Source organism: Phoca vitulina, unplaced genomic scaffold (genome assembly GCF_004348235.1).
Source record: "Phoca vitulina isolate PV1807 unplaced genomic scaffold, GSC_HSeal_1.0 scaffold6, whole genome shotgun sequence".
NCBI classification, from domain to species: Eukaryota; Metazoa; Chordata; class Mammalia; order Carnivora; family Phocidae; genus Phoca; species Phoca vitulina.
The window spans coordinates 52,608,155-52,634,821 of NW_022589709.1; the positions used below are offsets into that span (position 1 = coordinate 52,608,155).

At 37.8% G+C, this 26,667-nt stretch overlaps 2 protein-coding genes across 4 annotated transcripts in view; one reads left to right on the top strand and one right to left on the bottom strand.

Moving 5' to 3' along the window:
• Positions 1-48: 48 nt before the first annotated feature.
• Positions 49-8,604, bottom strand: NSA2 (NSA2 ribosome biogenesis factor). Its single transcript, XM_032404198.1, has 6 exons — positions 8,403-8,604; positions 6,586-6,773; positions 6,343-6,493; positions 4,330-4,509; positions 2,095-2,287; positions 49-971 (listed from the first exon to the last, which is right to left on the bottom strand). Exons 1-6 carry the CDS (start codon positions 8,403-8,405, stop codon positions 904-906), a joined length of 783 nt encoding a protein of 260 aa, XP_032260089.1. The 5' UTR covers positions 8,406-8,604; the 3' UTR covers positions 49-903.
• A 42-nt stretch (positions 8,605-8,646) lies between these two features.
• Positions 8,647-26,667, top strand: part of GFM2 (GTP dependent ribosome recycling factor mitochondrial 2) — a 58,869-nt gene continuing 40,848 nt past the window's right edge. For 2 of the 3 annotated variants that reach the window (XM_032404200.1, XM_032404199.1), the window contains exons 1-5: positions 8,647-8,824; positions 15,007-15,093; positions 16,599-16,683; positions 19,390-19,447; positions 19,865-19,962. In XM_032404200.1, coding sequence (XP_032260091.1) covers positions 15,031-15,093; positions 16,599-16,683; positions 19,390-19,447; positions 19,865-19,962 — 304 coding nt within the window. In that variant the 5' untranslated portion in view covers positions 8,647-8,824; positions 15,007-15,030. The other variant, XM_032404201.1, reaches the window with a different exon arrangement.

Here is a 26,667-nt window from a genome sequence, read left to right on the forward strand (position 1 = left end):
AAAGCTCAAAGCTACAAACAATTCAAATCACAAAAGTGCTTTGACCAAGTTAAAAGCCTAAAACATGACCTTTTTTATATTATCCAGGTAACTGCAAACAAATTTCTCTTTAAGGGCATCAGTGCATTTTTTTTCTTTTTAATAAAACAATTTTACCTGGAATTACTTAAATTTGTAACCATTCTAAAAATATGAAAGCACAAACATTTTGGTGTATTTTTTTCTATGTATGTTTGGAGTAAAAATACAGTTCCAAGTAAGTATTACTATACATGATTGAGAGGAAAAAAAATGTTTAAAGTATGAATTCACCAACTTACTGTATGTGAAGACATAAAGGTGAAAAGATTTATCTAAATCCTTCTGAACTCTATAGTGTAGTGTGCCTTCTCTCTTCTGTACTTCTAGTAGAGTATAAATACTTTATAAACAGCACAAATGCTATCATGTGTTAATGCGACATTTCTTAGGATTAATGAAAATGAGGTGGAAGAAGCTTCCAAGTAAGGTCTCATTTCGTAGTTTAGGCTCTATATTTAAGTGTGCACAGACCTTTACGATAAAAGGTGTTTTCAACTACATTGGTTTTTCCAGTAACAATAGGTCTGCATTGCTGAGTATCCACTACTTAATGCAGATATGGACCAAGATATTTACATAATTGCTTTTTAAAATTATTCAAACTTATGAACATCCAAATGCTAAAAAGACTCAAAAATAAAGACCATTTATTTTAATAAATGTCTATTTTAATGTTTTTCACAACAGAATAAATACTTCTCTTGATGACTGCAGATACGTAAGGCTGTTTGGTAGTATTCAGAACCACCACAGTAATGGTGGTCTTCCTGATCGGTGTGTAATCTTAAGTAATTATAAGGAGTTACTTCTCTGAAACTGCTGTCAAACCAGCAGGACTGCATTTATGCATCCATCATTTTCAGGGTTGTTGGTAACCTGGGCATATTTGCCTGAGGAAAACAAAATGGGAAAAGGAGGGATGTTAATGCTGATAAAAATTAACTTTGCCCAAAATATTTCTAATCATCACTTTTAAGAAAGAAAAAAAGATAAATGATCGTAGGATCAATGAGATTTTAGAAATCACTCAAAATCAAACGAGTTCTGGAAACAATTTTTATATACTGTTTTAATACTTTTTACAAATGGTGGTCAGCTCCATTCTGTTACTAGGTTGTATTAACAAGCCTTTGTGGATTGACCTGAGCATTGTTGCTTGTCCACGTACTTAACTAGAAAATGCAACAAGTTTTAATTTTCAAATTAATTTAACCTATTTTAAAATTGAGTTGAGCCAATATGAAGTATGAGTTAATGACTCATATGAAGACTCAATCAAGAAGTCAGAATGTATTCTTCAATTTCAGAGAACATTAAAGTTTAGAAATACCTGATCACTAAAAGCAGAAAACTAAGAAAACGAAGAATTAAAATTGCTGCATGACACCTTTTATTTTTAACTACTACTGAAACTGTGGCTATGTTTGATAGGTCTCCCTTCCTCTGCTCATGGTTAATTTATTGTATTTTCTTTCAGTATATTTTGATTATAACTCACTTCCCATCTGCTTCCCTCCTAATTAGTGCCTTTATTTTTTTATTTTTTTTAGATTTTGTATTTATTTGACAGAGAGTGAGCGCGAGCACAAGCAGGGGAGTCGGGTAGGGAGAAGCAGGCTCCCCACCGAGCAGGGAGCCTGACGCGGGGCTCGATCCCAGAACCTCGGGATCATGACCTGAGCCGAAGGCAGACACTTAACCAACTGAGCCACCCAGGTGCCCCCTAATTAATGCCTTTTAAAGCAGTCCTAAATTCTAATAATATAGTACACTTTGTATAACTGAAATCAGTAATCTAAGTTAAAAAGAATCACATTCACAACTACTTTGCAAAGATTTAAATCTGATTTACACCATTTTAACTTAATCTAGCTCTTCTGCATTTAAATTTGCTGTGTACTGGGCGCCTGGGTGGCTCAGTCGTTAAATTTGCTGTGTACTTTCTATCAACTTGGAAACTTCAGTTTTAGGATTGTGTAGCAGCAGTAGCCCCACAGTCAAAAATTTACTTACCCCAAATAACTTTGCCTCCTTGTGTCACAAGGCCCAACTCACTCACGTTCACCTCAATTACAGTGCCTTTGGTAATAACACCCAAAGTTGTATACAGTGGGGATGAAGGATTCTTTTTTACACCAAGTATTGGCAGGCAAAAGGTGGCTTTCAATTCAGGATGTGTTACATGGGCCTTTTTGAAACGTAAGCCCTAGTAAGTCAAACACAAAAATGTTATGAGTCTAAAATGTTAACAATGATGAGCAATGATCCTTTTTGCTTTTCCAATTGTCTTCCAAATCAACCCCATGGATGAACAATGTCAAAATCTTAAGGCATCAAATACTTCTAATTCTACAGACTAAAAACCTGATAAATGCGTGGGGGAAAAACCCCAAACACATACTCCTGATGTTTTCAGCACGGAGTGTTAACCTACCAACATACTCAAGATTTTCCTCTGTTACCCACATTTTCTGAGGACTGGCTGCATGCCAGGCACTATGATGGAGCATACAAATAGCTTATTTAAGCATGATAACTTTACAACTCCTCCCCCATTTTTTTTAATAAAACAAAGATTGGCAGGTGAAATGACTTGTTCCTGGGTTGAATGGTGTGTGGATGCAATTAAACTTAACTATCCTGATTTCAAGTCTCTATAGACCTCAGCTGTTTTACATGATGAAAAAGGAGGGTGGACTGTCAGCTTTTCATTGATGATAATACTGGTCAAAGACTGGAGAAAGCCCAGAGAGGGGCTTTCTCTGTTAGACTGGAGTCATCTCGTCACCTAGATACGGCCTTTTGGGGTGTAGCACTTCAGAAGCCACAACACTATACAGTCTCCTAAATTTGGTTTTTGCCTGTATGGGGGTAGACGGTAGTGATACTGAAGTTCTTAGTAATGGACTCAATGAATTTTGTAATAAACTTACACAGCTGGGGATGCCATCTGACTAATGCACAATGAGATTTACCTGCCAAGCTACGAAAGCCTAGAACAGCATGATTAGTATATTCTCTCCCTATAGAACTGTTACCAAACTGTATTTAGAAGATTATGAATATGAAATCAAAACAAGGGAGTCCATGATACAATCCAGAGATGGGTGAAGATTCTGTAAATGGACAGTGGACACTTGAGGTTTTGCAGGCCATATTGTCTCTCCTACAACTACTCAAAGTCTGTAGAAAAAACCAGCCATAGACAACACGTAAATGAAAGGGCATGGCTGTGTTCCAACAGAACTTCATTTACAGAAAAAGGCTACTTGACAACATTTTAATCCATTAAAAGTTATTCAGGTTGAGCACTAGGGTAACACGGCCAACTTTCCTCGGATTGCTTCTCCAAGCAGGCTGGATTTCCAGTGAGGAGAGCAATTCAGTCTGTTTAAAGGGATTGTGCAAAAAATCATAGCTGACCCTGGAACACAGGTTTGAACTGCACAGGTCCACTTACATGCAGATTTTTTCAATATAGTACAGTACTATATATTTATTTTCTTTTAGGATTTCCTTAACCTTTTCTCTCGCTTTAAGAATACAATATATAATACACATAACATACAAAATATGTATTAACTGACCGTTTATGTTATCAGTAAGGCTTTCAGGCAACAGTAGGCTATTAGTTTAGCTTTTGGGGAGTCAAAAGTTCAATGTGGATTTTTGGGCTGTGCAGGGGGTGGGCACCCCCCAACCCGAGCTGCTGAAGGGTCAACCAAATGTTCAGTTACATTTGGGAAAGGGGAGAATGGTTTTGACCATCCCGGTTGTCTATAGAAATTAAAGTTCTACTTTTATAGTAAATTCTTTTTTCAGTGAGTACATAATGTTTTTAAATGCAATAAGATAATTTTCTTACTAAATGGGAATTGCTTATCTCAAAGAGAACAAGTGTCAGGCATATAGGTTACTTGTTGAATGAGTAAGAGAACTTCATGTGGAAAACAAAGATTCTAATACGACATATTTTAAAAATCAGGATTCACAGACACTGTCTGTAGTAAGAATTATTTTCATCTCCTGTCTCTTATGAAGCCAAAGACAAGATTCTTGACAGTGGTGAAAAACTGCTAAGCCATCTCTATCAATAACTAAAAAAAAAAAAAAAAAAAAAAAAAAAGCCTAAAAATGTCTTTCAATCTCTTTTCATACCAATTTTAGGAATTTCAGGAAATTGTACTCTCTATCCAATCTAACGTAGCAACTAACATTTAATCCATCCCACTCCTGCAAGGGACTTACCATTGGTCTAATGAATCTTTCATATTTAGGTGGTTTTCGAGTAAAGCCGTCTCCAACAAAGCAGACTTTAGTGACCATCCTCTTCCATGCTTTCTTCTTTCTCTTTCCTGTTCTAATAACTTTTAATACTTCTGTTTCTCCCTGGGCACGAACTTTGGGTAAAGGAACTTCCCATTTTCCCTAAAAACAGACCATAGTTAAAATTTATAACGTTTTAGTAAAAGGCAATGAGGATAAAAAATTAAGTATGTTTTAGTTGTACAAAGTAGTGGATTCAACTTTTTCCTAAACCAACAAGATTTTGGCTCCCATGTTTTCTAGAAGTCTGCACTGTCTACTCAAAAGCCCCAAATTAATTGGAACTACTTAAGTTTCTTATCATGGATACATTAAATAAAATGGTTTGTGGGGCACCTGGGTGGCTCAGGTCATGATCCCGGGATCCTGGGATCGAGCCCCACGTCAGGCTCCCTGCTCAGCGGGGAGTCTGCTTCTCCCTCTCCATCTGCCCCTCCCCTTGCTCGTGCTCTCTCTCTGTCAAATAAGTAAAATCTTAAATAAGTAAATAAGTAAAATGGTTTGCTTAAGCTAAAAACCTCAATGCCTTGTTATGGATGAAAAATGTCCCATCTGTAATAAGGCAGTGATTTCCTGAAACAGTGTATGTGCTTACTACTAAATAGTGAATAGTGTAAAAGTGGAAGACTGTCTCCACCTCTTAATTTATCTCTGTATCTACCTTGAGTGGACTTTTAGATTATGTTACTAGTGGGACAAAATCATCGTCACATATTTTGAACCTCTGCAGAATGAAAATTCTATGAAAAATTGAAGGAATACAAGGTAGTACAAAGCATGTGATTATTAAGACAGATTCTAGAAGCAATTCTACCACTCAATAGATAATGACAATGAAGAGTGATTTACGACCTCCTGAACTTCAGTCGTTTTATCTGTAAAATGAGGATGGGTTAAGTAGAATATCTCTAAAATTTCTTTGGGTGCTCAAGTTATACCATTTTATACCATTCTAATTTTAAATAGTACACACCAAAATATAAGCAGTGTGGTTTGTTTTGTGTTTTTTAAAGATTTTATTTATTTGAGAGAGACACAGAGAGCGAGTGGGGGAGAGGGAGAAGCAGACTCCCCACTGAGCAGGGAGCCCCCTGTGGGGCTTGATCCCAGAACCCTGGGATCATGACCTGAGCCGAAGGGAGACACTTAACCGACTGAGCCACCCAGGCGCCCCAAGCAGGGGGAGTGGGAGAGGGAGAAGCAGGCTCCCCGAAGAGCAGGGAGCCCAATGCGGGGCTAGATCCAGGACTCTGGGATCATGACCTGAGCCGAAGGCAGACGCTTAACAACTGAGCCACCCAGGCACCCCGGCAGTGTGTTTTTTAAAATCAAATTTGGAGACTGAACATTTCTGTTGCTATCTGGATTTCTGTCAATTTATCCATAGATGTTTAAAAATAGTATCTATGTCTTTTTCTGTTTTTAGCAGGCTTTAACCTAATTTGACACCAAGCATAATCCAGTAGTATTAAAAAAAAAAATGTTGAGTTTTTATTTAAGTCAGATGAGTTAGAGAATTTTCCACTATTCTACTTTTTAGCAATTTTAGCAATACAGGGCAGCAAAAACAAGCAGTTGTATCTTTCTCCACAAGAGCAGAGCATTAGGAAGTGTCAAGTATAGGAAGCTGTTAAAATACTGAATTTGAGATTCATGCCTTACTAATTTTTTAAGTACCTTTTTTACACTAAAGATGTGTGGTATTCTAATAACTTTTTAAAAACCTGTTGAATGCTAACATGTTCTTATGATGAGAAAGTAAATGTTTTATTACTTAAATATTTAATACAAAATGAACTTTACAAAGACTTTGATATCTAAATAATGGGAATAGTAGCTGGACTTCATGTTTCCAATTAAACTGAAGAAAAAGGCTAATATTAAGTAATGCTCCTGAACAAAAAAGAAATAAAGACTTCAATTTTTATTTCTTACCGCTTTCTCTTTTCGTTTTTGTTTAATCATATTGGAAAGTACTTTGGCTCGGGACTGTCCCTCTCTGTCCAGTAGATACGCAGGTACTGCTCCTTGTGGAGTCTTTTCATCATTCTTTTGTTTGGTGTTTCTCTTTTCATGCATCTTGATACTACCAAGAAGGAAGAAGATTCAAGATTATCAGTTTTAAAAATTATCACTCAAAAGATGTTAACTTGTTACAATGAAGACATCATCACTTACGTCTTTTTCATTTGTATTTTCTCAGCATGGCGCTGTTTATGGTAGAGCTTAGCTTTCAGACCAATCATCTTTTTTGCCTTCTTTGAACGTTCATGAGCCTCTCGACCTTCTTTCTTTCTTTTTTTCTCATGGTAATCCAAACGATAGCCATATCGCTTCCGGTGTAACTCAATATATTCATTTTGTGGCTATAATGCAAGAATCATTAATTTTAAAAATTAACAGAATTATGCTAAAAAAAGTACAGAAGACCTTATGTCATCCAAATGTTCACTTGCTTAAATAACTCTTGCGCTATTAAGCCTATTTTGCATGATATAAGTTGAATACATTTTGATCCTGAATGGTATGAGGCATCAGGATTTACATCTGTAATAATCTCAGTGAAATTTACTGTTCATTGAAGGGAACTGCCCAAAATCCACTGGACCACAAAAAGGATGGCCTCATTCCAGGATCTCTCTTTTTTCCTGAACATCAGTAATCTGGTTTTTCAATATCATCATCATTATTCATACTTTTTATTAATCTGTAAGTTTTATTGAAGTACAATTTACATATGAAATGTGCCCTTTTTAGGTATAAGCGTACAGTTTTATGTTCTGACAAACTACACAGTTTTGTAACCACCGCAATTAAGATAGAGAATACTTCCATCACCTCAGAAAATAACCTTGTATTGCTTTGAAGACAATCCTTTTTTCCACCTCCAATCTGTTATCCTTTGAAGACAATCCTTTTTTCCACCTCCAATCTGTTATCCTTTGAAGACAATCCTTTTTTCCACCTCCAATCTGTTATCTATCACTTTAGTTTTCCCTTTTTCACTGTGAAGAAGCTTATAGTATCTACAGTATGTGGCCTTTTGTGTCTAGCTTCTTTGACTTAACGCTTTCGAGATTCCCCCTCGTTGTCACATGTGTCAGTACTTCAATCCTTGTTATTGCCAAGTAGTATTCCATGTATGGATATACCACCATTCATCCTTTGACCGGTTCATGGATATTCGGGTTGTTTCCCATTTTTAGCAAATAAACACTGGCACAGAAGTCTTCTGTGTGGCCACATGCCAAACTGTTCTCACAAGTGGCTGTACTATTTTGCATTTTACCAGCAAGGTATGGGATCCCTTTTTGCTTTTTCGGTACCTGTTTTTTATCTTATAGGCCACTTTTGTTTTATTTTAAACATGTGGCCACAGTCCATTTGTATTTTAAGACTGCAAAAATAAAATAATGATGCAAAGTCAACTCCAGCACAGAGAATAATGCCAAATAACAATCAACCAGGTACTATGTATCAGGTGTGGTGTTTTCAACTGATACAATAAACTTTGCAGAAACCATGAGGAAGGCATGTGGAATGCCATTTTGCAGAGAAAAAATGAGAGACATAGTAGAAAGAGAACGGATGTGGCAGTCAGATCTGTGCTTTAAGCCTGTCTCCGCAATTCTTCAGCTGCTTGGCCCGTGGCCGGGCCTGCCTTCAGTTTCCTCAGCAATAAAACGAAGTGGCAGCGGAAATAATGCCTACAGTATAGGGTTATTGCTAGGCTCTAGCACTGACAATACACAGCACGTGGCTAAGCCAGGAATTTAACAGAGTGAACCCTATCTCGCTCTAAAGCTTGTACTCTGGCAAATACCCCAATCTGTGTCCACTAAATGCATTTTTTTTTTCTCTCAACCGAGCCGACCCTCATTCCCTTCAGCAGTATCTCCCTTCCGCCTACCAGCCCTCGCCTCCAGCCCCAGGGCCCCCAGGCCCCACCAACTCTGAAGCCCTACGATGAGAGTGCCCCCAAACTACCTCCTCACCATGGTGACGTCCGCAGAGCCGTCGGGTGCAGCTGCCTGGGAGCCAAGAAGCTCTCAATTTTCGGGTCTCCCAGACCCGCGAACTGACGCCACGCAAGCCGCGACGGGAAAGAGAGTCCTAAAACTACCGACTCTGGAGAAAGCGCGACACATCGGTTCCGAACCTCTGTTCTTCACGTTTAGCTGGAGAGGCGGAAATTGCTGGCGGGCGGCATTTGAGTGTTGCACCGCCGGAAGTGGCGAAGTGCGGCGGCGGGAGGAGGTGGGTGAGAAGGCACTAAGTTCCTTCCCGGAGTTACCAGGGCGTTCGCCGAGGTAGTGTGTCGTGACGGGAGGACTTGCGGACTTTGGCGCAGCCTGCACCTGCGGCTCTCAACACCCAGCAGGAAAAAGCCGGCCTCCAGTATGCGACCTAGTGCCAGGTGGGTACCGGACCGCGCGGTGCGACTGCCTAGTGCCCGTGACCCTGCGGCGCTCCGAGCACCGTGCCCCCTTTAGGGAGGCAACAGCCAGCCACAGAGGAGGACGAAAGGGCCTCCCGAAGGCCTTAATCATCTTCCTAAGTCTTAGTTCGTGGAGTTGAGGCACTAAGGTGGGTTTGGGGTTTGAGGTTTTTCACGGCTCCATCTTCTAGTGTGATTTATTTTCTTTAAAACCCTAATGCTACCCAGCATTTTCAGGTGCAATAAATTACGTAATCTCTCTTCCTAGAATACGCTTCCCCCAGGTTTTGCTTCCTACACCTACTTGACGTCTTTGTTTAACTGTCATTTAAATGTCACTTGCTTAAGTGACTTTGCTTACAGTTACTGCCCAGTTCCCCTTTCCTGCGTAATTCTTCTCTACAGCACGTGTCACCGTAGGAGATGCTAAGTATTTTATTTATTCCTTTTGTTTATTATCTGTCTAGTGACCAGGATAGAGACGGTGTGAGTGCAAGGATGTCTTTTGCTCACTACTTTTAACCCATTTACTAGGAGGCAGTGGTAGACACAGTAGCAATAAATTCTTGTGGAGTAAATGAACTTAATTCTCATACTGATCTGGTAATGTGATAGATGGAAAGAAAGGTTCAGAGATTTTAAGTGATTTATCCAAGATCACAGAAGACTTGGGACTCCAGCAAGTCTTCCGGAAACTACTCAGGTCTTTGCCCACTTGACGTTTCTATTACAATGAGAAGTTTATGGAAAGATTTAAAAAGACTTTTTATTGAAGTGTAAGATACACGCTAACAATGCATATTGTAGATAGATGCTTCAGTGGGTTTTCAAACTCTGACCACACCCAGTAAGCAGCACCTGAATCAGGAAATTACATTAACCTGCACCCCAGAAGCCTTCCTTAGGCCTCTTTCCAGGCACTGCCACTCTCAAGTGTAAATACTATCCTGACTTATAACAGGATGGATTAGTTTTGCCCGTTTTATACTTTATATAATTGGAATCATACAGTGTGAACTCTTTTGTGTTGGTTTCTTTTGGATAACATTGTGAGATTTATCCTTATTGTTTCCTGTTGTAGTTCTTCCAGCTTATGGAAGTTTTTAGTAGGTTTAAGTTGTGAACTCATCAGTATGTTTTTTCATTTATGATTCTCAAAGCCACTCATGCCCTTTTTGCTTTCTGAACCAGGAATAGAAAAAAAATAAGTTCCTAAAGGTTAAGTAGTGGTCACATTTTGATTTGTGTAAAATAGAGGAGGCAAAGTGGTTGGCTAAGTTGTTTATCATAATTTGTTCTTACTTTCAGCTGTGATTGCAGGCTAAAAATGGCCTAAGCAGTTCAATGTCAGCAAAACTTTCTTAGAAAAATTTACTTCCTATATACCTGGCAGTAGCCAAGTTGGATATCATCACTTCTTTGTTATTTAACTACCAAAAGGATATAGTAGATACCCACTTTTGGCATTTTGACAGTGAGAAGCATGAAAATGCATTTCTCTAATTGGATGAAACTTTAGATAGCATTTATTGCTATAGGTGAGATTATAAGTGAGAAGTCAGGAGGATGTGAGAGCTGCTTTATAAATTGACTGTGTATGGTTAAAAAGTCAAGCTTATTTACGTTAAGAGGAACAGGTGTAGTAAGAGCTTTGTAAAACAAAGTATGATTGAAATGTTTGCTAGAGAAATATGCAGGAGACAGGCTAGAATTTTTAAAGCTAACATTTTTCTTGAGGTTGGGGATCATGTGCTATTCACTTTTATATTTCTAATAACCAACTTCTTGTGTTGCTCCAATAAATGTTAAATGAACAAGGGAATTGGAAAGTGCTTTATCAGTATAGTTGACCTAAATGTAAAAGTATCTTTAACTACTTAGGCTGTTTTTTAGCAAGTAAAAGTTAATTTGGTAAACTTTTTTCTTGAATGAAGTTAAAGGCTAGAACTGATTTTTTAAATTTAGATAAAATTTACATAACTTCAGGGTGCCTGGGTGGCTCAGTCATTAAGCGTCTGCCTTCAGCTCAGGTCATGATCTCAGGGTCCTGGGATCCCGCCCCTTATCGGGCTCCCTGCTCAGCGGGAAGCCTGCTTCTCCCTCTCCCACTCCCCCTGCTTGTGTTCCCTCTCTCGCTCTCTCTCTCTCTCTGTTGAAAAATAAATAAAATCTTAAAAAAAAAAAATTTACATAACTTCAGATGGTTTTAGAACTTGTGCTAGAAATAAATTTTGTAGGAAAAACAAGTGTTTAGATTGATAGCATGAGATGATCTGTTGAACATAAAAAAAAATCAAAGATGATTTTAGGGATTGACATTAATAATAAACATATTGGCCTAATTCATACGTGATATTTTTCTAAAAAACACTGGCTGTGACACAAATGTGAAATGAAGTTTCTAATTTGGGAGAAATTACTAAGTACAGTAACAAATACCGTCTGCAAACACAGTACAACTTGATGCTTTAGGATTTCCTTTCGTATATTACTTGATTCTCAGTAACATCACCTTCAATTTTGCTTGCATAGTGGTGTATTTTATGATTTTTTTTTTTTTAAGATTTTATTTTTTGACAGAGAATGAGAGAACAGTCAGGGGGAGTGACAGGCTGAGCAGAGAGCCCAACGTGGGGGGTTGATCCTAGGACCCTGGGATCGTGAAGGCAGACGCCTAGACGACTGAGCCACCCAGGTGCCCCGTGATTGTTCTTTAGTGGTCCATGATTTCTTTCTCTCTCTCTTTTTTTTAAGATTTTATTTATTTGAGAGACAGAGAGTGAGCAAGAGCACGAGCAGGAGGAGGGGCAGAGGAAGAGGGAGAAGCAGACTCCCCGCTGAGCAGGGAGCCCAATGAAGGGCTTGATCCCAGGACCCCTGAGATCATGACCTGAGCCAAAGGCAGATGCTTAACCGACTGAGCCACCCAGGTGGCCCCATGATTTCTCTTTTTGTGTATTAGGCCTTACAGGCATGATACTCTACTGATTTAAAAAAATTAATAATCCATGGATTCTTTTTGTTTATTGGTAGTGTAACTTGTTGTCAATAATGTAGAATGGGTATTTACCCATTTTTCTTCCTCATTAATGCTCTTGTACCATTAGGTATTAGAACATTTAGTGAACACTTTATTCTCCAAGGCCTTAAGGAGGTTTGGGCCTTAGAGAATAACTCACTTGATAGCACCTGTAGTAGGCAACCATTTTTGTTGAAAATCATTGATCCATGGGAAAGAAGAAAATCCTTCATCACTGGAGGATCCTAATCGACTTAATAGGTAAAAAAATGAAGCATTGTGCTGGGCAGTGCTGGTAGAAGATCCCTCCTTTTTGGAGAACTCACAGTAATGGAGAGAGCTTGTATTTCTTTGAATATTTGAATACCGTATTTGTCATGAGTAAATACAAGTTCCAAGTGTTATGGAAACATACGGAAGACAGTATTAAAATTTTCTTTTTTTTTTTTTTTAAAGATTTTATTTATTTATTTGACAGAGAGAGAGCACAAGTAGGCAGAGAGGCAGGCAGAGGGAGAGGGAGAAGCAGACTCTCCACTGAGCAGGGAGCCCGACGCGGGGCTCGATCCCAGGACCCCGGGATCATGACCTGAGCCGAAGGCAGCCACTTAACCGACTGAGCCACCCAGGCACCCCAGTATTAAAATTTTCTAGGAAATTAGGAAAAGCTTTCAAGTTGGGGCATGAAGATCGAATGGAAATTGACCAAGAATGGAGTCTTGAGGATTCTAGGATTGCTTTCAGGCAGTGGCAACATTACACACACAAGTGTGAAGGTGCCAGAGTATGATGTTTCTGGGGAATTTTGGCTAGAGCTCCCTGGTACAGAGTAGGGAATAGGAGACTACAAGGCCGTGAAGGTAGTTGGGGACAGATTTTGTTGTATTAAGAACCTTTAAATGTTTTTGAGTAGGTAAGTGATGAGAGGAAGCTCTTTGTTTGAAGGATATGTGTAAATAGTGGATTAAAGCAGTATCTCCCACTTGAGTGATTTGAGTACTACTTTTTAAGACTGGTCGTATCTGAATGTCAGCTGTGTTATTATTTACTTAATTTTCCTCAAATTCACATTTTAAGTAAAAAAGTTTAACTTCTTAAGCATTAGTATATACAAGATGGATTCTGTTGGCTAATTTTTCTAATATTTAGTAAACATTTTTTTTCTATCTATAATCTAAAATAATCATGGGCATTCACTTGGGGAAATAGGGTGTTGGAATAAGTTTTCAAAATTTAGTCTATAGCAACTGTTCACACTCTTAAAAATGATTTAGAACTCCAAAGAGTTTTGTTTATGTAGGTTGTAATTCATATTCAACTATTAGAAATTAAAATATTTTAATAATTCACTTAAACTTAGTAAATCCACTAAATCTTTATGTAATAGAGTTTTATGAGAAATGCCTTTTACTTTAAAAAACAAAAATAATTTAGTTTGAGGAATATTCTACCTTGCCTTACAGTTTTGCAAGTCTCTAATGCTGGGCATAAGCGAAAACGCTGGCATCTCCTAGCACTTTCTGTATTTGTTACTGTGTATGTAGGATTTTTATTTTTGGTTGAACCATCTGAAGAAAATCCAGCCTCATACACATAGGTCATATAGGTGGTTGGGAAAGGTATTGAGTATTTTAATAGTCTTTACAGAAAATTGTGGATGACTGGGTGCCTGGGTGGCTCAGTCAGTTGAGCGGCTGCCTTCGGCTCGGGTCATGATCCCAGCGTCCAGGGATCGAGTTCCCACATTGGGCTTCTTGCTTAGCAGAGAGCCTGCTTCTCCCTCTCCCTCTGCCTGCCGCTCTACTTGTGCGCTCTCTCTCTTTCTGTCAGATAAATAAATAAAATCTTAAAAAAAAAAAAAATTGTGGATGACCTTAGATGCTCTACTAGGCTTTAAGTGGTAGTTTTTTAATTGCAATGTGGAATCAAACCCTATTAGTTTTTTTATATTTTGTTATGTTAAAATCGTTTGTCTATTTTAGAGTGGATCTAACACGCATGATATTGCAAACACCCTGAACTTCGGCAGTGGAAGTGAAGAAGAGGGAATGGATTCAAGATAAATTTAGGAAGTAAAATCACAAGGATTTGGTTACTTCCTAAATGAGGGTTAGTGAGGCGTGCCTGGTTGGCTCAGTCAGTAAATCAGTCTGCTCTTGATTTCGGCTCAGGTCATGATCTCAGTGTTGTGAGGTCGAGCCCTCAGGCTCCTCACTGAGCGTGGAGCCTGCATGAGATTCTGCCTCCGCACCCTCTCCCCGTCCCTGTGCTCTCTCTCTCAAAAAAATTAAGAAATAAATGAGGGTTAGTGAAGGTGGCTGTTTTAAAACACAGAAAGGAACCGATTTAGGAGGAAAAATAATGAGTTTTTAAAAAAGATTTTGTTTATTTTTTAAGTAATCTCCACACCCAATGTGGAGCTCAGACTCACAACCCTGAGATCAAGAGTTGCACACTCCATCTACTGAGCCAGCCAGGTGCCCCAAAGTAATGAGTTTTGACATGACTTCTTCTATAACAAGGCACATAGTGTCTACCTGCTCTCTGCTCCCTACCCAGTCTCAGATGCTTCCCTGAATGTCTCATAGCTTTGATAGTGTACTTGAAACATAGTTCATATTCAGTAAATGTTTTTAAACCAAAGATACTTAGTTTTTATAATCACAGAAGAGGACCTGCTTTTGTGTATTTTTCTACCATAAATAGGTAGATATATATATATATATACACACACACACACAGATAAACCAATAAGTTACACTACCAATGAGAAATTACCAAGTTAACATGTAGATGCTTACCTTTCTATACTAAATTCTGTATAATTACATAAATACATTGTAATTGCTGTGATATGTTTTTGTAATCTCAGTTTTTTTCCACAGTATGTTCATATCTTGAAGAATTAAAGCATGTTGAAAAAATAAAGAACATTTTAGCTTTAAGAACCATATTTCTTATATTTTGTCAGAATTTTCATTTTCTGAATGATGCATTGAGTTTTTGATAGCTAAAAATACTGTACCTACTTTTAAAATGTAATACATTTTTACCATACGTATTACATATGCCTTACTTTACGTGTCTTACTGATACGTACTACAGAAACTTAGTTTTAAAATTTTGTATATTTCTTTTTCAGAGAATAACAGTTTAGAGGGTCAACATGTTTTCGAACTTGAGGAAGTTTGGAGTAAATCATAAGAAAATACCCATCCTGCACATTAATGTAAGCTTTTCTTGTAAAATTAAATGTACTTCAGCAACTTCAGTTACTTTACTTCCCGAAAGGCCTAGTATACTCTTAAACTAGTATATCTTTATCTTCATCAGTTTTTCTTAATAGGGAGTGTGGGAGAAACTGTAATTAAGAAGCAGCAGGCCTTATCACTAGTCTGAAATTCATTTTGCTACTTTAAAATTCCCTGTGCAGTGTTTTAAAGACTGTCCATTTGTATATTCCATTTTGAGGTCATTAGCACCCCAAGGAGTTACACAGGTTTTCTTTGGTGTTTTCATTGCTGATGCTTTTAGACTGCACACCTGTGACAGGTAGCTACTGTCTTGCCCTGGTCATTATGCCCTGGAAGTTTAAATAGTTTTGAGTCTCTACTCTTGAAATATTTTCTTAGGATAATAGTGTTTTATTTCCAAAAACTTGGTAACTAATGCACAGGGAATATAGAAGACACAGGCATGCATCCCAGGATATCATAAAAGGCAGATTGTGGCAGCCCAGAATTATTACATAGACAAAGTGTAACGATTCTAAATGTATTGGCAGTCATTAAATGTGTATCTAGTGGTCTGGGGATAAATCGGGATGGGGAATATTCAACCTCTGTGTGGAAACACTGGGAGAAGATACCTCAGGAATTTTTAAGAATGCCAGTCCTAGTTCTCCCAACTTCCTACCCCTCAGATGTTTTTAAAGTTTTCCAGGTGATTCTAATGCGTAGCCAGCGTAGCCACTTTTATAAATTCTGAGTTCAGTGACCCCTACCATCTCTTAGCACCTGTAGAGGAGAATCAAGGAGTAGCCAGGGTAGGAGACCTCATTTAACTTTTCTGGCTCTCCGGAAACTTCAGGTCCTGATTTTCAAACTATAGCTATCAGAATCACCTGGAGGTTGGGGCACCTGAGGGGCATAGTTGGTTGAGCATCGGTCTCTTGGTTTCTGCTCAGGTCGTGATCTCAAGAGTTGTGAGATCGAGCCCTACATCAGGCTCTGCACTCAGGGCAATCTGCTTAGGACTCTCTCCCCCTCCACGCAGCTCTCTCTCTCAAATAAATAAATCTTAAAAAAAAAAAAAATCACCTAGAGGGCTTATTAAACCACAGCTTGTTCAGTACTTGAAACTAATATAACACTATGTTAATTATACTTCAGTTTAAAAAAAACCCCACAGATTGTCTGCCTCTCCCCAGAGTTTCTGATTCTCTTGTCTGAAGTAGGTCCAGAGAATTTGTGTTCCCTCTGTTGGTAATGCAGCAGGTCTTAGAGAACGGTCTTCTAAGAACAGCTCAGAATAGCATGTCAGTATTAGTTTTATTTTTGTTTTTTCCTATAGTATAATTTTGGGTTGTCACTTTTTAAAGGAACTGGAGTTAATAAATGGGAACTATTTTGAGGAGATTGAAAGTATTTTCTCTGACAAAGCATAGTTATGTTAAAAGTATTCTAATAAGTCATGCTAAAATAAAATTAATATGTTTCTTTTTCTCCTCACTAGAATATGTGTTGCTCTAAAATAAAATCAAGTTTAAAAAGATTAAAGCCGTATGTGCCTCTTGGAAGAAACTACAGTTCTCTACCAGGTACAAATTTTGATTCTTCTCATTGTACTTAAACTGCTTGTTTGCTTTCTCTCATTGGCAGACATTCCTTTATTTATTTATTTATTTTTAAGATTTTATTTATTTATTTGAGAGAGAGAGAGAGAGCAAGCACAAGCAGGGGGGAGGGGCAGAGGGAGAAGCAGGCTCCCCGCTGAGCAAGGAGCCCGATGCGGGACTGGATCCCAGGACCCTGGGATCATGACCTGAGCCGAAGGCAGATGCTTAACGACTGAGCCACCCAGGCGCCCAGACATTCCTTTATTAAGGGTCTCCATTTTGACCCTTTCCTTGAGATGATTAGGAGTTGGAAGTATTCTGATAGATGCCAGGAGGCAGTACTACTAGGCCTGTATTCTTCATCTGCTGGCTGTCCAAATGAGCTAAACAAAGAGAACGGTTGCTGGCTTTAGTAGCTGGCTCAGAAGTTTAGACGGTTGTCTACTTGTAGAGTTGCTCTTGCTGTAAAATACTGTTTTTCTAGTCCGTTTCTGGTTTTTATACAAAAGTATTTCCTGTCAATAGAGGTTTGCCCAAATAATTCATTTTGAAGGTTCTTTTTTTTTTTTTTTTAAGATTTTATTTATTTATTTGACAGAGAGAGACACAGTGAGAGAGGGAACACAAGCAGGGGGAGTGGGAGAGGGAGAAGCAGGCTTCCCGTGGAGCAGGGAGCCCGATGCGGGGCTCGATCCCAGGACCCCGGGATCATGACCTGAGCCAAAGGCAGACGCTTAACGACTGAGCCACCCAGGCGCCCCTTGAAGGTTCTTAAGAGTAGTTGGTTAAATATTTATCTGGGATAGTTTGCGTTAGGTAAAATGGCTATTAAAAGCTTGATGCTTAGGGCACCTGGGTGGCTCAGTCAGTTAAGCATCTGCCTTCAGCTCAGGTCATGATCCTGGGGTCCTGGGATCGAGCCCCGCTTCGGGCTCCCTGCTCAGTGGGGAGTCTACTTCTCCCCCTCCCTCTGCCCGCTGCTCCCCCTGCTTGTGCTCTCTCTGTCAAATAAATAAAATCTTAAAAAAAAAAAAAAGCTTGGTGCTTGAAGAACTGAGGAATTCTGAATGTTCTTCCTTTGTTTGAAGTAAGCAAGCATATGGGAGACTCTTTGAAACTGGTTTCATTATGTGGCCGTTCTCACTACCATCTTCGTCATGTGAGAATCGTGGAGTAAAAATACTGATAGGTTGTGTGACTTGTAATGGCATGTGAATTTAATGCCCTGCATTATTGATTTATATCTATATTTCTATATTTTGTTATGCAAATTTATCTGTAGCCATATAGATCATCTGTAAGTCTTAAAACTGCCATCAGGTTTTCAAAATACAGTAGAACTGTTTTTAATTTATTAGAGAAATTTTGCAAAACTGATTTAAATAGTAGGAAGGTATAGATTAAAATTATAAATGTAACTGCATTTTTGCTTTAATATTATTAATAAAATACATCGTAAGCATGGAGTAAATTATTATGGGCTTTTTGTATTCCAGAAATACTACTTGGCCTTTTAGAAGTATCCTGTTCAGTGATACCTCCTAGGCCATCTTTAAAGGTGCTTTGTGTTTGGGGTTACTGAGGGAAGACAGATTTCAAATTGTACGAAAATTTGTTATTTTCTTTTTTTTTTTTTAAAGATTTTATTTATTTATTCGACAGAGAGAGAGACAGCGAGAGAGGGAACACAAGCAGGGGGAGTGGGAGAGGGAGAAGCAGGCTTCCCGCGGAGCAGGGAGCCCGATGCGGGGCTCGATCCCAGGACCCTGGGATCATGACCTGAGCCGAAGGCAGACACTTAACGACTGAGCCACCCAGGCGCCCCAATTTGTTATTTTCTGATACGAGGATCACTGTTCACTCTTTAAGCCTTGACAATGCAGGTTTACAGGACTGTGCATTTTATTTTTCTTTGATTTAAATGCTGTGGCCGTGAGATTATTGTTATGAACATTCTAATTCTACAATTCTATTTATTATGTCTATTACAAAATTATAGAAAGTGGCAAAGACAGGGGTAAATTTATATTTTTCTAAGGATATGATCTAGAAATTGATGTTTCAGAACTTTATCTTAGGGGTGCCTGGGTGGCTCAGTTGCTTGAGCGTCTGCCTTCAGCTCAGGTCACGATCCCGGGTCCTGAGATCGAGTCCTGCATCGGGCTCTCTGCTCAGTGGGAAGCCTGCTTCTCCCTCTGTCTCTGCCTGCTGCTCTGCCTATTTGTGCTCTCTGTCAAATAAATAAATAAAATCTTTAAAAAACAAAAACAGGGGCACCTGGGTGGCTCAGTCATTAAGTGTCTGCATTTGGCTCAGGTCATGAGATCGAGCCCCGCATCGGGCTCCCTGGTCAGCGGGAAGCCTGCTTCTCCCTCTCCCACTCCCCCTGCTTGTGTTCCCTCTCTCGCTGTGTCTCTCTCTGTCAAATAAATGAATAAAATCTTTAAAAAAAAAACCCCAAAAACCAGAAAAAAAAAAAAAAACCCAGAAAACTTGATCTTACATCATCTATTGCCTTTTCTTTACAGATTGCAGGAAAATAATTTTTAGGTAAATGAGTTTATATTTAGCTTGGAATTTTACTTTAATTGGAATTATGGTATTTGTTTAAAATTACTTTAACTTTTTTGATTTGCAAATTAAAGGAAAATTTCTTAAACTGTTAAATTGTAACCCTTTTTCCATTAGGTTTAGTTGGAAATGATATCAAATCTCTTCATTCCGTCATCAGTCCTCCCATAGCTAAGTAAGTACTATCACTGATGCACTCTTTTCCATATGCTGCTGTAAAAAGTTAAGAGTTTCTGTCATGGACTCAATTTAGCATTGTTAATTTAGCTTTCCGCCCTAGCTAATTTTAAATAGATGTTGGTATGTATCTTAAAAGCTACTTTTTTCCTGAATTCAGTACTAAATGTTTTTAATGTAGCAACAGTACATAGAAATAAGTAAAAGATTCATAAGATTGTAGTTTGCCCTTTTGTTAGCTATTTTGTCAGAATAATGTGGTAGGGAAATGTTTTCTGTTTTTCTAGTTTTTATAACATAAAAATTATTGAAATACTAACCAGATTTGAAATTTGCAAAGTGTACATATTTTGGTTTTACATTTTTATTAATGTCCATCTTGTAATACGTGCTTTTTTTTCTACTTTTTAAACAGAATCCGTAATATTGGAATTATGGCTCATATTGATGCAGGCAAAACTACCACCACAGAAAGAATATTGTACTATTCTGGATACACAAGATCACTAGGAGGTTAGAATGGATTCCTCCTCTCCCCAACCCCCATTAGCAAAAAGCATCATTGGAAAATATTTTGATTAAGAAGTCAACCTAGAGATCTTGAGTATGGCATGGAAGCACTGATGTCTAAACCACAACACAAAGATAAGGTAGTTGCAATACCCACTAAAGAGTCTTCTTAGGTTCAACTAAACATTCAGATTCACAGGACTATCTTGGGCAACAGTTCACCCTGGTCTACTCAGAAGGCAATTAGGACAGGAACCATAGCTTCCCAGCATACCAGCAATAGGTGTTTGTTCCTGCACTTCTTAAAACAGTCCGCATAGCTTCTGGGAGCTATCTTTGGCTACCCAAAAGTGATAGTTTACTTTAACAAGATTCACAGGAGCCACCCTGGCTTACAATCCTCATGTCCCTTAGGAATGAATACCTACCTCTTATTATAACTCCGTGGGCTATCTTCCCAGTTTACCATAAAGGATATGCCATACCCCACTCAGGGAAGCCTAAAACTGTGTATCTCCATCAGGTATTTACAGTTCACATAAAGCTCTTCCCAGTTCAGATATAGCTTACCAATCACAAATTATTTTTTCTATATAATATGTTGCCTAGCAACATAGTTGACATACTGTGTTCTCTGGCTTCTAGAAGAAAAGAACCAGAAAGTTAACCAAAGGTCAGATTCTCATGCAGAAGAAAGGATTTTGTTAATCCAACCCGCAGTAGTAGTAGTATTTACCTAAGTATTGACTTTTTAATTATAATATGTCAAAAACTGTGGTTCTTGACCAGTTGTGCACATTTGAATCCCCATGTAGTTTTTTTTTGTTTGTATTATTTGGTTTTTAAATGACAGTGCCCTAGCACTAGTCTGGAAATTAAGATTCAGCAAGTATGTAGTGTGGCCTGGGTGTCTGTATTTTTGTATCATGTATTTTGAGAGTCTGTATTTATCTCATACACATTTATGATTGTGTTTCTCTGATGAATCCAATTTTTTTTTTTTTATCATTATGAAGTGCCTTTATCTTTGGTAAAATAGTTTGTTTTGAAATTTGAGATTTCAAGGTCATGAGGTCCCTATTACCAGAAGTGGAAATGAGTATCTTTTCAAAAGCTCCACAGAAATTTTGAAATGCATTATATTGACAACCATTTCTCTAGACCTTTGAAATTGGTTGAGACTTAACAGTATTTATAGAGGAAAAGAACACCCAGGATTAGAATATTCATGATGATAGTTTCCAAAATGGAGGAACACGTTTTTCATAGAATTACTGCTATGTAAATGGAGCTATAACAGCAAAACATGGAACATTATTATGCTTCCTCTTTTGTGACACAAATATGATCTTAATTCTTCCCTCACATCCCTAGTTTGTATCCCTGAAGCAAGGGTCTAGATGAGGTGGCACAAGCAACGTTCAAGTTACCTTTTTTTAATTGTGCTAAAAAACACATAACATTACATTTACCATATTAACCGTTTCTAAGTGCACATTTAAGTAGTGTTATGTATATTTATGCTGTGGCAACCAATCTTTAGAACTTTTTTATACTGCTTAACCCAAACTAAACCCATTAATAATAACTCCACATTATTTCCCTCTGCCCTCAAGGTTTGTCTCTACAACAACTCTGTCTCTGTGACAACTCTATGCATTATACTGTGCTCACCACCTGACATCATACAACGCTATTACAATGCCATCAGTTGTATTCTGTATGCTGTACCTTTTATCACTGTCACTTATTCATTCCATAACTAGAAGTCTCCCTCTCCCCTTTACTCATATGTCCATCCCCCCATCTTCCTTTCCTCTGGCAACCATTAGTTCTCATTGTATTTATGGGTTTGCTTCTGCTTTTTGTTTTACATTTCACTTAGCTTGCTACCCTCTACTTCCATCTGTGTTGTTCAGGTGGCAAGGATCTCATTATTCTTTGTGGCTGAGTAGTATTCATATGTGTGTGTGTGTATGTGTGTATGCATTACATCTTCTTTATCCATTCATTTATAGATGGACTCTTAGATTGCTTCCATATCTTGGCTATTGTTAATGCTACAGTGAATTTGTGGGTGCAGATATCTTTTTGTTTTTGTTTTTCTTTTCTTTAGTTTTTTCATCATGATAAGTGTACTCTGTATACTAATCCCCTATTTCCCCAACCCTCCACCCACCTCCCCTCTCTTAACCATCAGTTATATACTTTATACTTAAGAGTCTGGTTTTTTTTTCCCCCCCCCCCCCCCTTTTTTAAGTAGACTCCATGCCCAGCACGGAGCCCAATGTGGGGCTTGAACTCATGACCCTGAGATCAAAACCTAAACTTAGATCAAGAGTCGGATGCTTAACTGACTGAGCCACCCAGGTCCCCTACACTTGAGCTTTATCCGTGTTGTTGCAACTGTCAAGATTTTTTTTTTTTTATGGCTGAATAATATTCCAGTGTGTATGTGTGTACACCACATCTTTATCCATTCATCTATCATGGACACTTGGGCTGCTTCCATATCTTGGCTGTTGTAAATAATGCTGCAGTAAACATAGGGGTGCATGTATCCCTTTCAGTTAGTGTTTTTGTATTCTGGGGGTAAGTACCCAGTAGTGTGATTACTGGGTTGTTAGGGTAGTTCTGTTTTTAACTTTTTAAGGAACCTCCCTTCTGTTTTCCACAGTGGCTGCACCAGTTTGCATTTCCACCAACATTGTAAGAGTGTTCCTTTTTTTCCACATCTTTGCCAACACTTGTTTCTTACGTTTGTGAGTTCAACCATTCTGACAGATGTGAGGCGATAGCTCATTGTGGTTGGGATTTGCATTTCCCTGATGAAGAGTGATTTTGAGCATCTTTTTATGTGTCTGTTGGCCATCTGTAAGTCGTCTTGGGAGAAATGACTGTTCACGTCTTCTGCCCATCTTTTAATTGGATTATTTGTTTTTTGGGTGTTGAGTTGTATCAGTTCTTATATATACTTTGGATACTAACCCTTTATCGGATATATCATTTGCAAGTATCTTCTCCCATTCAGTAGGTTGTCTTTTAGTTTTGTTGTTTCCATTGCTGTACAGAGACTTTTTATTTCAATGTAGTCCCAATAGTTTATTATTGCTTTTATTTCCCTTTCCTCAGGAGACATATCTGGAAGGATACTGCTAAAACTGGTGTTAGAGAAATTACCTCCTGTATTCTCTTCTAGGATTTTTATGGTTTCAAGTCTCACATGTGGGTCTTTATTCCGTTTGAGATTATTTTTGTGTATGGTGATAGAAAGTGGTTCAGTTTCCTTCTTTGCATGTGGTTGTCTAGTTTTCCCAACACCATTCATTGAAGAGATTTCCCCCATTGGATATTCATTTCTCCTTTGTCGAATACTAATTGACCATATATTGTGGGTTTATTTCTGGGTTTTGTGTTCTATTCCATTGATCTGTGTGTCTATTTTTATGCCAAGTACCATACTTTCTTTGTTTTTTACTGCAGCTTTGTAATATAACTTGAAATCTGGGGGCGCCTGGGGGGCTCAGTCGGTTAAGCATCTTCCTTTGGCTCAAGTCTTGATCCTGGAGTGCCGGAATCAAGCCCCGCAGCAGGCTCCCTGCTCAGTGGGAAGTCGGCTTCTCCCTCTCCCCTTCCCACTGCCCCTCCCCCTGCTTGTGCTCTCTCTCTCTCTCTCTCTCTCTCACTCTGTCAAATAAATACAATCATTAAAAAAGAAAAAAGAAATCTGGAATTGTGTGATACCTTCAGTTTTGTTTTTCTTTTTCAAGATTGCTTTGGCTATTTAGGGTCTTTGTGGTTCTGTACAAATTTTAGGATTATTCTAGTTCTGTGAAAAATGCTGTTGATATTTTGATAGGAATTGCATTAAATATATAAATTGCTTTAGGCAGTTTGGACATTTTAACAATATTTGTTCTTAAGCATGGAATGTCTTTCCATTTCTTTGTGTCGTCTTGAATTTCATCAGTGTTTTATTGTTTTTAGAGTACAGGTCTTTCACGTCTTTGGTTAAGTTTATGCCAAGGTATTTTATTGGTTTTGGTGCAGTTGTAAATGGGATTGTTTTCTTAATTTCTCTTGCTTTACTATTAGCGTATAGGAATGCAACAAATTTCTGAACATTGATTTTGTATCCTACGACTTTACTCAATTCATTTATCAGTTTAGTAGTTTTGTGGTGGAGTCTTTAGGGTTTTCTATATATAGTATCATCTCATCTGCAAATAATGAGAGTTTTACTTCTTACTTACCAATTTGGATGCCTTTTGTTTCTTTATGTTGTCTGATTGCTGTGGCTTGGACTTCTAGTACTATGTTGAATAAAAGGGGTGATAGTAGGCACCTTGTCTCGTTCCTGACCTTAGGGGAGAAGCTCTCAGTTTTTCCCCCAAGATGGTGGCTGTGGGTTTTTCATATAAGGCCTTTATTATGTGAGGTATGTTCCCTCTAGACCTACTTTGTTGAGGGTTTTTATCATGAATGGATGTTGTACTTTTGTCAGATGCTTTTTCTGCATCTGTTGAAATGATCATATAGTTTTTACTGTTTATCTTATTGATGTGATGTATCATTTTGATTGTTTTGTGGACATTGAATCACCCTTGCATCCCAGGAATAAATCCGACTTGATCATGGTGTATAATTTTTTTAAATATATTGTTGGATTCGGTTTGCTGGTATTTTATTGAGGATTTTGCATCTATATTCATGAGAGATCACGGCCTTTTTTGGTAGTGTCTTTACTGGTTTTGGTATCAAGTGGTACTGGCTTCATAGAATAAATTGGAAGTTTTTCTTCCTCTTGTATTTTTTGGAACAGTTTGAGAAGAGTAAGTATTAACTTTTTCAATGTTTGGTGGAGTTTACCTGTGAAGCTGTCTAGTCCTAGACTTTTGTTTTTTGATGATTGATTCAGTGTCATTGTGGGAATTGGTCTGTTCAAATTTTCTATTTCTTCCAGCTTTAGTTTTGGGAGGTTATATGTTTCTAGGAATCCATCCATTTCTTCTAAGTTGTCCAATTTGTTGGCATATAGGTTTTCATAATATTCTGTAATAATTGTTTGTATTTTTGTAGTATTGGTTGCTATTTCTCCTCTTTCATTAGTGATTTTATTTGGGTCCTCTTTTTTATGAGTCTTGCTAGGGGTTTATCAATTTTGTTGAACTTTTCAGAGAACCAGCTCCTGGTTTCATTGCCCTGTCCTATTGCTTTTTTAGTTTACATATCATTTATTTTTGCTCTAATCTGTATTATTTCCTTCCTTTTGCTGGGTTTGGGGTTTATTCTTTTTCTAGCTGCTTTAGATGTCAGATTAGGTTGTTTATTTGAGATATTTCTTGCTTCTTAAGGTAGGCCTGTATTGCTAAAACTTTCCACTTAGAACCACTTTTGATGCATCCCAAAGTTTTTGGGTTGTTGTGTTTTCATGTTCATTTGTTTCCATGTAATTTTTGATTTCTTTGATTTCTTGGTTGACCCATTCATTGTTTAGTAGCATGTTATTTGTCCTTCATGTATCTGTGGTCTTTTCAGATTTTTTCTTGTAGTTGATTTCTAGTTCATAGTGTGGTCAGGAAAGATTCATTGTATGACTTCGATTTTTATAATTTGTTGAGACCTCTTTTTGTGGCCTTCTCTGGACAATGTTCTGTGTGCATTTGAAAAGAATGTGTATTCTGCTATTTTAGGATGGAATGTTTCTGAATGTATCTGTTAAATCCATCTGGTCCAGTGTGTCATTCAAAGCCGTTGTTTCCTTGTTTATTTTCTGTTTAGATGATCTGTCTACTGATGCAAGTGGGGTGTTACAATCCCCTATTATTACTGTATTATTATCAAATTAATTCCTTTAATTTTGTTATTAAGTGTTTTATGTATTTGGGTGCTCCCATGTGGGGTGCATAAATATTTACAGTTGTTATATTCTCTTGCTAGAGTGTACTCTTTATTATTATATAGTGTTCTTCTTTGTTTTTTGTTATAGACTTTGTTTTAAAGTCCGTTTTGTCTGATAAGTATTGCTACTCCAGCTATCTTTTGACATGCATTTGCATGATAAATATTTCTCCATCCTGTCACTTTCAATCTGCAGGTGTCTTTTGGTCTGAAATGAGTCTCTTGTAGGCAGCATATAGACGGGTCTTGTTTTTTATTCACTGTCACCCTGTTTTTTTATTGGAGTGCTTAGTCCATTTACATTCAAAGTAATTATTGGTAGGTAAGTGTTTATTGCCATTTTGTTACTTGTTTTGTGGTTGTTTTTGTAGCTTTTTTCTGATCCTTCTTTTCTTTCATGGTTTGTTGGCTTTCTTTAGTGATATACTTGGGTTCCTTCCTCTTTATTCTTTGCATATCTAATACTGGTTTTTAATTTTGGTTACCATTAGGTTTGTATATAACATCTTCTGCATATAGTAGTCTATATTAAGTTGATGATGGCTTAAGTTTAAGCCCATTCTTTACTCCTCTCCCCTCTCCCTGCCATGTCTTTGATATAAGGTGTCATACTTTACATCCTTTTATTTTATGAATCTTTTGACTGATTTTTACAGAAATACTTATTTTTAATGATTTTATATTTTTTACCTTTTATACTTTTACTTATGGTCTTTGCTTTTCACTCAGAGTCCTCTTTTTCTTTCTTGGAGGGCTGGTTTAGTGGTCTTGAACTCCCTTAGTTTTTGTTAGGCTGAGAAACTCTTT

What these genes read in the sequence shown, in the direction of transcription:
- NSA2 (XM_032404198.1), bottom strand. An exon ending in AAAATACAAATGAAAAAGAC is followed by an intron (nt 6,494 to 6,585) that starts GTAAGTGATGAT and finishes CCTTCTTGGTAG; the next exon opens with TATCAAGATGCATGAAAAGA. An exon ending in AAAAACGAAAAGAGAAAGCG is followed by an intron (nt 4,510 to 6,342) that starts GTAAGAAATAAA and finishes GTCTGTTTTTAG; the next exon opens with GGAAAATGGGAAGTTCCTTT.